The 11,036-nt window shown below is 42.8% G+C and overlaps 1 protein-coding gene across 1 annotated transcript; it reads right to left on the reverse strand.

Moving 5' to 3' along the window:
• Nucleotides 1-1,604: 1,604 nt before the first annotated feature.
• On the reverse strand, nt 1,605-10,562 carry C8H2orf80 (chromosome 8 C2orf80 homolog). Its single transcript, XM_005152748.2, has 8 exons — nt 10,510-10,562; nt 9,798-9,871; nt 8,510-8,591; nt 7,921-8,003; nt 7,686-7,773; nt 7,197-7,268; nt 2,359-2,446; nt 1,605-1,771 (listed from the first exon to the last, which is right to left on the reverse strand). Exons 2-8 carry the CDS (start codon nt 9,836-9,838, stop codon nt 1,605-1,607), a joined length of 621 nt encoding a protein of 206 aa, XP_005152805.2. The 5' UTR covers nt 9,839-9,871; nt 10,510-10,562.
• Nucleotides 10,563-11,036: the final 474 nt, after the last annotated feature.

Consider the following 11,036-nt stretch of genomic DNA (forward strand, 5'->3'; position numbering starts at 1 on the left):
TACTGCCTGACCAATTTGGTGGCCTTCTATGACGGGGCTACAAAAGTGATGGACAGGGGTGGAGCAGTTGACGTCATCTACCTGGACTTGTGCAAAGCGTTCGACACTGTCCCACATGACATCCTTGTCTCTAAATTGGAGTGTCATCAATTTGATAGGTGGACGACTCGGTGGATAAAGAACAGGCTGGATGGTCACACTCAAAGAGTTGTGGTCAATGGCTCAATGTCCGGAGATCAGTAACGAGTGGTGTCCCTCAGGGGTCGGTGTTGGGACCGGTCTTGTTTAATATTTTTGTTGCTGACATGGACAATGGAATTGAGTGTGTCCTCAGCAAGTTTGCCGATGACACCAAGCTGTGTGGTTCCGTTGATACGCTGGAGGGAAGGAATGCCATTCAGAGGGACCTTGACACACTCGTGAGGTGGGCTGATGCCAACCTCATGAAGTTTAACCATGCCAAGTGCAAGGTCCTACACCTGGGTCGCAGCAATCCCAGGCACAGCTACAGGTTGGGCAAAAGGGAAATTCATGGTAGTCTTGCGGAGAAGGACTTGGGGGTGTTAGTCAATGAGAAAATGAACATGAGCCAGCTTCAGTGTGCACTCACAGCCCAGAAAGCCAACCGTATCCTGGGCTGCATCAAAAGGAGCATGACCAGCAGGTCAAAGGAGGTGATCCTGCCCCTCCACTCTGCTCTCATGAGACCTCACTTGGAGTATTGTGTGCAGTTCTGGTGTCCTCAACATAAAAAGGACATGGAACTGTTGGAACAAGTCCAGAGGAGGGCCACGAGGATGATCAGGGGACTGGAGCACCTCCTGTATGAAGACAGGCTGAGAAAGTTGGGGCTGTTCAGCCTGGAGAAGAAAAGGCTGCATGGAGACCTCATAGTAGCCTTGCAGTATCTGAAGGGTGCCTACAGGGTTGGTGGGGAGGGACTATTCTTTAAGGACTGTAGTGATAGGACAAGGGGTAATGGGTTGAAACTTAAACAGCAGAGGTTTAGATTGGATATAAGGAATAAATTCTTTACTGTTAGGGTGGCGAGGTACTGGAATGGGTTGCCCAGGGAGGTTGTGAATGCTCCATCCCTGGCCGTGTTCAAGACCAGGTTGGATGAAGCCTTGGGTGATATGGTTTAGTGTGGGGTGTCCCTGCCCATGGCAGGGGAGTTGGAACTAGATGATCTTAAGGTTCTTTCCAATCCTAACTATTCTATGATTCTATGATATTAGGCTCATCTGATATTATTGGCTTCTTTATGGAATAATTTTTTGTTATTTAAAGAAAATATAATTTCAACTTTTTTTTTTCTTTTAAACCTAAAACTGATAGTAGTGAATGTGTTTTACAGGGACATAAGCCAGAAGAGTGGCTTCCATGCCTTTGTTTAATATTACTGGAATTGACTTTCCAGCTCATGAGTGACATCTCCTGACAAGTTGTTATACAGCTGCCATTAAAGTGCAATTTAGGATTGACAGTTATAAATTAGTACTAGTATGAAATGTCTGCACTTCTCAGCATGTTTTAGCATGAGACAAAAAAGGTTTTGTGGGCTCTGGGTGGCCTGAGGTGTGCTCTAGCTGTGACAGTCAGTGCTAGCGTTGCAAAAACAGTTTCACTGGCTTGTGTGAATTCTTCAGACCTGCTTTGCCAACCTGTTGTTTTCCTTTGGTCACTGAGTCCAGTTGCTTGCTGTCCTTTTTAGCTCTCCTTGAACCAGGGCTGGTCTTTTGATATGCTGCTGGTGTCTGGAACTTGGTGCCTTGTGAGAGAGCAAGAGTCTTGCATCACCTTGGGCTTATACAGTACCACCAGACTGGTTTACAGACCTACTGTATGGGATCAACTGCAATACATGGTTGGAGGTAAGGGGTCCAAGCATCAAATTCTCTAATGCTCCTGAAGTTACTCTCATTTTTGCTGCACTTGGAAAAGAAGCAGGGAAGGGGAGGCTGGCTCTTTCACTGACCAGTAACGTAACTGACCTTTACAAAATTCCTGCTATTAACTGAAGCTTAAGAACAAACAAGTGACTGTCAGACATGAAGTCTGATTCTCCTATAAACATGTAATCTTACTGTTTACCTCAATTTGAGGAAAATGCTCCCTTTGCAACTGTCATAAACTTGAGGAGCCTGAGCTAGACACTATTTCTAGGCTACAATGAGAAAATGCCCATACCTTCCCTCCCTGCAAGAGAATAGGCACAGACCAAGGTTTATGCTATCCTTTTCACATGCATCTGTTGCAGTTCAGCAGGCTGTAACTTGGTGGCTCTGCTGGGCCAGGCGCTGCTGCCCCACATTCCCCTGCCCTGGCCTTGTGGGAGTTGGGATAAAATGTGCTCACTTTGCTTGCAGGCATACTGTGCAGCTTCAGGGGCAGTCAGCATGGCAAATGGATGCAGGGAGAGCTTGAAAGGCTGAATCCAGTGGTTCTGGAAAGACAACAATTCATGGATTAGTATGTCTGCAGAAACTATGTGCCTAGCCAAATGGGCAGTCTCTGTTGGGGTCAGCAGAAAGCAAAATAACCGCTTAAGAGGTCCTGGTAGATAAATAAAGACAGCTTTGCCGACAGTTTTTGTCCTGTCTGCTTGATCCACCCAGCTTCTTGAAGTGCCCATCCCCACTGGCCAGACATTTCAGTTATCCACATAGTAGCTGAGCTGCTGCATTTTATAGCCATGTGTGTGCTGGTGCAGCCTGGGGATTGTGGTCTGCCACAGCATCCTGGCAGCAGCCTGCAGCTCCTCAGCTGTTCATATGGCAGCTCCTGAAATAGTCAGGCAACAGAATAGGAAACAGAAGTGACAGGCAGTCAGGATAGCAACCATTACATCCATTTCAGGCCAGGATGTCCCTTCTTATGAATCAGAATCCCACTAGGATGTGAGTTAGCTCCCTAAGTATCTACATATCTTTGTGTAGCTAGTGCTTGATTTTCAAGGAGAGCTAAGCCAAGGCTTCAGAACTGATGGAGATTCTCCACCAATTTACTTTGGTGGGAAATAGGGAACAAAAAAAAGATAACCAGAGATCCACAGAAACTGAATTTTGAGATGGGCTGGATTCCAGCTCTTTGAGTCTAGGAATCTTTAAGAGGCAAAAGTTGTGCTCCAAGAGTTACAGTTAATGAAAACAGTAGATTTAACCTCTTAAACTAATTAGGGCTTTGCGAAATAAATTACCCTCAGTTCCCAAATTCAGCAAAGCATTTCCATTCCTTTCCCAAAGTGGAAATGATCTTATGCCCATGATTAAAACTAAGCAATGCTGTTGTCTGAAATAGAAACTGGAGACCCTGATAGCAATGGTTTATCTTACTCTTTAGAAAATTTTGTAACTCTGCTATTGTCATGGTTTAAGTCCAGCTGGTAGCAAAGTACCACACAGCTGTTCACTCACTCCCTTCCTTTTCCCCTGCTCCAGGTGGGATAGGGAGGAGAATTGAAGGAATGGAAATACCATGGGTTGAGATAAGAACATTCCAATAACTAAAGTACAACATAATACTACTACCACCTATAATGATAAGGGAAATAACAAGGGGAGAGAATACAATTGCTCACCACTCACCAACCAATACCTAGTTCAACCCGAGCAGCAATCTGGGCCTTCTGTGTAACTCCCTCCAGTGTATATACTTGGCATGATGTGCTGTGGTGTGGAATACCCCTTTGGCTAGTAAGGGTCAGGTGTCCTGTCACTGCTTCCCCCTCAGCTTCCCGTGCCTTACTGGCAGAGCATGAAATTGAAAAGTCCTTGATCAGAGTAATCACTTTTTTTAGCAACAACTAAAAAATTGGTGTGTTATCAGCATTGTTCTAAGGCTAAAGCTGAAACACAGCGCTGCATTAGCTACTATGAAGGAGAAAAAAACCTGTTACAGCTGAACCCAGGACAGCTACCTCATGAGCTGCAAGGAAGTATCCACAAGTCCACTAGGGACAGGATCTAGGCAAGTGCACAGTAATATGAGATGAACAGAAAGACTGTTTCTGTTCTTTCTTTGTCTCTGATTGCATAACATCAGAATATAAATCAAAGGTAAACACCCCACTACCTCCTCCCCCAGAATAAAATCCCAAACCCCAAGCAACAACAAAAAACACAAGAAACCCCCCAAAAAATCCCCCCAAAACCAAACCAAACCAAAAAACAAACAAAACCACAAAAAAACCCAAACAAACCCAAACTGACAAACAAATCCCACAAACCACCATAGGAAGCAGCATGAGTAGGTGGCACACTGTCAAGAAAACACCACTCCTCTCCACTGTATGCTGTGCACTCAGCATGGAGACTTGAAAAAATATCCTGGGTTAGGAATTCCTAGAGAAAAGGATTCTTGCCCATAAGAAGCATGACAATAAAAATGCACAATGTAATGTCCACAGCAAAAGAGGGAAAGCTGATCCACGCACTTATCTTGGGAGTAGTGTGGAAGATACCTCCTTCAACCCAACATGTGAAATGCCCCTACATGGCATCTAGTGGCATTTCTAATTTTTGACATGGGAAAATTCAACTAAGAGGTTACAGGTAAAGTTGTCCTGATGCATGCAACTGTGAGCTGGAGTGAGCTCTAGCCCTTTCTGGACATTGGATGGCAGTCTTGTTAATATTATGTCTAAGCATGACTAAAGTAAACAAAAATAAACTAAGTGCACCAGAACCACTGTGAATTACATGTGAACCATCTTTTGTACTCTGATTACAGTTCCACACTTTTAATGGCTGCTTGGGAAACATAAATAAAGTCGGTGTTACTGAAAATTAAACCTATATATTCCTGCTACAAATGCTCTTTCATTAAATAGCTAGGCCATATAGAATACTTTCTTTTGATTTGAGTAATGAATTAAAGAGTATAATACCTCTCCCGTTTTTCTGAAGGGCAATTACACTTACATGACTAAAGATCTTCTGCTACAGAAACTTGCTTTGAACACTGGCAAAGCCCCTGTGAAGCAGGCTGTATCTCCTTGGATCTGCATACCCTCTTCCTCCATTCCACATTAGTGGTAATCACAGCATGCTAGTTGGAATGCTGCTCTGTAAAGCACTATGCCAAAGGCCCAGGAGCTGGGTTACATCTTAGTGTGGTTGTGAGTAATTGGGTTGCCCTTTTCTTGCCTGGCACACTGTGAGGTAGAGGAGGAGGTCAATAGTTCAGCTTTTCGCTCTGTTCAAAGAGAGTAAGCTGGAGCTACTTTGTTATTACTAATGCGGCAAAAGGGGCAAATGACTTAAAATGTAACATTTTTTAAAGGCATAATATATTATAGGATGCAAATCATTAGGCCTTTATGCAGTAGGAGCTTCCTTCCACTTCACTGCTTGCAGCACACCAGTCTAGGCAGTAGGCTGGTGGGAAAAGAAACCAAGAGCGTATCATTGCTATAGCCAAAGCTAAGAGTCACTAGTACCACCAAATGTGGACCTAAAGGGCAGAAGATGTCAAAAAGTGTGGGATAGATTCTGCAATGTGTGTGACACTAGCAATGATGAAAGCCTTTTAAGTATGTTTGGGAATGGGATACCACTTGAAGACTGGGGCTACGGTAATAATTAGTTCCCGGGCAGGGTAGAACTGAGAAGTTTTAACTGATGAAATTTCTGCAGGGCTAAGATGGACCTGATTAGTAAGGCTGGAAAAAGTATCTCCTTTTTGTCTACTGAAGGCCTTTTTTTTATATCCATCTGGTTGCTCAGTTACATTTTTCTGCTGTATCCAGTTTTACATGGACCAAATACACAGTCTCTTTTTCTGGTAGCCTGGGGATACTTTTCAGCAGAGGTCCAAAAGAGGAACAGTACAACAGCCGCTGCCCTTTGAAGAAGGAAAACATCTCCCTGGTCAGCTACCAAAGACAAAGCTTTTATGTGCCTGCCTTCCCTGCACTACCACTTTACTTGGGTTGGCAAAGTCCCACATCAGTGTGCAGGCCAGAAAGGAACCAAGAAGTGTCTGCAGTCAGGCAAGCATTTAAGCCAAAAGAAGCATGACAATAAAAAGTCTCCATAAACCTCTAAACCCGGAAGCACATCACTCAAATATTCTAGCATGCAATGCGTGACTTTTAGACTAAAGACAAAGCAGGGATTTTAGAAGTAGCCCTTATGCTGCTAGAGATTTCTGATCCCCGTGGTGGTGTAAAGAGGTTAAACTCCAGAAGTTAAAATATAGTAGGCACCTTTCCTCCCCTGCCTAGTTTCAACTTCCCTTTTTTTCATGGTTACATTCAGTCTGACCCAATTTCTTTTGTGAGGTGATAAGTGGAAAAGCAGGATGAGCTTGTGACTGTTTTCTGTCTGGTGTTTCTCTGTACTTCTTACTTTTCCTATGCATTTTTTTCCCTGCAGGCCGTGGCATGGAGGGGATGCCTCCTTCCAAGAGCATGTGTTTCTTAAGTCACCCCACACATCTCCTTACACATGTCCTCATATCTCCTTCCCTAGCAGCTGCTGCTCTTTCTTAAATGTTTGTGTAGAGGTACCATGTGCTCCTCCAGCTAAAGTTCTGGCTCATGCCTGGCGCAGACAAAGTACATCTTTGGCAGTCAAATAGCAATTGCAAAGGAAAGCATGAATTTCAGGTAAAATTCACACTGTCATACCTAGACTGCGGTCTTGAATGCTACCTGAATTCTTGTATTCTGCTGTAACAAGGAGATGTATGAGTTTATTGTACTGATGTTGCCAGCTATCATGCACATATCCTCAACCACTGCTGGTCTAACAATAGTGATTGTTTTTCACAGAATGAAGTCCCTTCCTTTATTAGTATGGGAGAGCTGGAATAAACAGGAGCTATAATACACCCACACACAATAAGATCTGCAAGCAATTAAGAAGTGTGGTGCACTCTGCAGCTTTGACACACACTCTCAAGACTAGCAGCAGGAATGAAGTACTCCATGAATAACTACAACTGCACATGTAGGCTTTATACCTTGTTATGGTGCTAAAAGACCACCCACAAGGCTCTAAGCTATTGTGAAATGTGAGAAGGAAATAATAGTTCAACCATGTTTACTCTAAATGAAACAAAATAATGCATATGTGGATCACATTCCCAGAATGCCAGCCCAATGCATTACATATTGGACCAGTCCACATAGGTAAGAGAGATCTTCACTCACATCCATATTAGGGATGAGGAAAAACTGATAAATCACTCACCTTTGCAGAGCTTTGACAGTGTGTTGCTGAGGGACTGTAAATCTCAAAGATCTCTTCAACAGGAATGCTGTTCTGTTAAGGCAGGTAAGGAGGCTCAGCTCTCAGAAGTAGCATTCTTTAAAGTGAATGTATGAAATCCAGCTCATATCCTTTTCATTTCATCTCCTTCATGTGAGCTCCTAGGATTGTTTCATGCTGCTAGTATAAAGCTACTGAGATCTGGTTCTGAAACTTGCTCACTCTTTTGCACTTGGGTAACACAAGAGAAGTAGCCTATACACACAGATAACCTACCAAAACTGCCTATTTTTTCTTTTTTCTAAGGCTGAGCAAAACTTAATGGCTACCTGATAAAAATGAGACAGATCTGTAATATCTGCACTGTCTGTAAACTGTGCTTTCAATGAACACAGTCATTCAGGATACAAGGAGTGTTCCTAAACAGATGGCATAGAGCAAAAGTTATTTATATCTTTTTTGCCTTCTTACCATTAATATTCCAGCATATGAAGATAATATCATGGCTTCTCTCTCAGTTCTGTTGGGATATGCGTATCGGTTGTGAGCTGCAAAATTCCTGTATGGTGTTTTAAACAAGAAGATTATTAGCCTAGTGTTATACATGCAAAAAGTAGTCCTGAGCCTGATTCACTGCTGCTTTTACTCAATTTTCACAGTGGTGTAACCCACTGCAACAGCAGGACCTTAGCTTTGCAATACTCACATTTTCTCTCTTGTCAGTGCAGTTTGAACATCCAAGTCACGTAGCCACAGCAAAGCAATGCTGAGGGCTAAGTTGTAATGGACCTGGAAAGACAGAATAACCTTATGTGTTTTGTTTTACTGTAATTGTTTAACTGAGGGATGACAGAAAGACCAGAGAAATGCAGGGAAATGTGAGCTGGAGCCCAGTTTTGTCTCAACTACACTGGGTACCTCACCAGTTGTAAGACACTTGCTGAAGTTTGAGGGGTTTTAAACATATGAGGAAGGCTTTCTCAGCATAGCTGAAAGATATTTGGTTATACATAGACAGCTTTAGTTTGTTAAGAATTCCCTTTGGTTAGTTGACTTGAATGTTCCCTGTGAATAAGCTTGGCCTTGCGGAAAAAACAGCAAAAGCTTGAGTTATATTGGATACATTACACCTGGATGCTATTCACAGCCAGTCTCTTTTGATACTCATTTCAGTGATAGGCTTTTTTCTGATGATTGTAGGAACAGATTATTCAGCTATACCAAACATCCATCCTTCAGAGTTTTCAGTAGCCGTGCAGTTAAAAAGGATAAGAAGTAAGAAGTCTGGTGATTACCATGTCATCTAGAAATGTGGGCTGCCTTTGTCCTCTTGGATCAAATTCATTTTCTTGTAGTCTGATGCCAACATAATCTCCCCTTAAAGCAAGAAAATAACTCCAAGTTACAACTGGTTCTAAGCAATCCAGTGCATAAGAAATGCAATAGATTAAACCTAGTACAAGACGGGCTAAATTTGCTATGATTCAGGGCTAGGAATCTGCAGCAGGATTCCTCACAGACATCTCCTAAGCAGGAAAGCTGTTAATTTGCTGCATCACTGTGCTGCGGAATGGACTCAGTCAGAGATCAATATGATCAGACCAAAAGCCATTTATTGCAAAGCATTAACTCCTTATGTACTATTGCTTAAACACACCTACAGCGATTTGGCATATTATGATTGGATACATGTCTTGAAGACCCTTACCAACTAACATGTAATTGGTCAAGCACAGGTGTGAGAACTTGACCTCAAAAGCTTGCCAACAGTCCACAGTTCTCATAACTCGGTGAATTCCAGCTTCTTCTTATCTTGCTTGCTTAAGCTTCCTTGGGCCTCTCATGGCCTTGCTGTATCTTTCGGGGTTATTCAGAGTTCATGTACCAAATATCCATTCTCCTGTGAGAACACTGTCTCCACATCACTGCTAATATTAACTTCACTCAACCACACTGCTATCTTCCACAAAAGCTCCAAAATACAGGAATAAGTACAAATATGAATTAAGCATTTAAAGTCTGGGGACTCACAGAAGGATTTCACTATATGGTAAAGAGATTGAAAGAGATGCTTCACTGATGCTTATTCTCCTCATTCAGGGGAGGTCTGATTCTGCAATTTTTCCTCAGACTAAATACTACTGATCCATCCAAGCAGTCCTAGAGAAGATGGGCACAGGACTTGTATGGAACAGATGGGACATTGCTTTCATCCTCTAGGAGTTGTCTGCTGGGTGCTTCTGAATTGAGAGCATGAGATCCTGATGTGTGAACTAGGAGACACCTTACAGCAGCTACACTGGCTGCATGGCAAGGGAGGAACTCTGCACCTCCCTGGTCACTCCCACTGACACAGAGCAAGTTCTAGGCTGTGACATCTCTACTGTCACATATGCAGTCAAGTGTCACACTGCAGACTGTATTTGAGAAAATGAAAAATATCTCAAAGGAATTGTGTTCCTACCTCCCAGCAAGAAAGCTAAAGTTTTAGGGTTGTCATCCAGCTAGGTCGTGCAACACTTTGAAACAAAAACAAGTCCATCTCAAATGCAATGAAGGCAGTTGTGGGCAGTTGCTACTTACAGGAGTTTTTCGACCTCTTTCTTCAGGTGTTTTCTTTCCATACTCTAGCTCCTGTAACAGATGCTCAGTGTGATCTAGGAGAGAGAAAAGTGTATCCTACCAAAATACCTCTGTCAGTAATCAAACAGGAATCATAGATAAAGAATATGGGACACTTGGAGACCCCCTACAAAAATACAGTTAAACCCATTGGATTACAATAGAGACTGAGAAAAATCTAGTCAAGAAAGAGAAGACAACATGCAGAACACTGAAACTGAGGGTAAGGAGTTTGGTAATGGGAAATGGGCAGAATGAGCCAATTTAAAATAAGCGTTGATCTGAGTGTCAAATTGCAGGTTGCTTGCATCCCCATGACAGTCATGGATATTCTCACATATAATGCGATCTATTAATCTGCTGCTGCTTATGAGTTTCTTAGCACATGGCTTGCTCTTGATGTTGTATGTGTATTAAGGAGATCTATGTGGTAAAAAGAAGGGATGAACTGGGAAGAGGAAAGAGTGGAAGAGATAACAGCTGGCCTGACAGGACGCAGCAAAGAGAGAAGCTGGCACCTGACCCATCAATTTATTGTAGTATTAAAGTGCAGGCTTCACTCCTTTGCTCCATTATGCACAAAGTAATAACATGTCTAGTAAGATCTCTGTGTTACTGGATATTGTCCCCCTGTTATGTCTCTCATACATGTATACAAGAAATCACACACTACCTGTGTCAACCCTTGGAAAAGGCCTCAGGATCTGGGTTTAGGAGCCTCTGACTTCAGGTTCTATGAGGAGGAATTGCCTCTTGATGTTGCTTTTCCTTTCTTGCCTCTGCCACTCAGTTTGTATGCCAGGGTAATTACACTATGGCTTCACACCAGCCTGTAGATTTCTCCTGTTGCTTAGAAACAATGCTGCTGAGCTGAGCCAAGCCAAATTAAAAGAGAAACAAAACCCAACAAACAAGCAACACAGAAAAGGCTAAACCTGCACTGGATTATTGTTTCAAGCTAAATGATCCTTTTACCCTGCTAGGCATTGAGTTTCACTGCTGAGTGGCTAGCTGGAAACAGAAGACTTGCTAACAGGGGAGGCAGACTATTCACTGTGTTTTCTGAGGGATCTAATTGCTTGTAAAAGACACTGTTACCTTTCACTGTTCTAGCATTCCACTGTACAGAACAAAAAAATAGACCTGATACCTCCCAAGAGCCCATCTGGGGTTCCATTTGCAGTGTTTGTATCATTTCAC

Source organism: Melopsittacus undulatus, chromosome 8, assembly GCF_012275295.1.
Source record: "Melopsittacus undulatus isolate bMelUnd1 chromosome 8, bMelUnd1.mat.Z, whole genome shotgun sequence".
Classification (NCBI taxonomy): domain Eukaryota; kingdom Metazoa; phylum Chordata; class Aves; order Psittaciformes; family Psittaculidae; genus Melopsittacus; species Melopsittacus undulatus.

Coding starts and splice junctions, on each gene's coding strand:
- C8H2orf80 (XM_005152748.2), bottom strand. CDS start 9,838: ATGGAAAGAAAACACCTGAAGAAAGAGGTCGAAAAACTCCT. Junction 8,004..8,509: donor CCACATTTCTAGATGACATG/GTAATCACCAGA, acceptor CTGTCTTTCCAG/GTCCATTACAACTTAGCCCT. Junction 1,772..2,358: donor ACAGTATGCCTGCAAGCAAA/GTGAGCACATTT, acceptor CTCTCTCACAAG/GCACCAAGTTCCAGACACCA.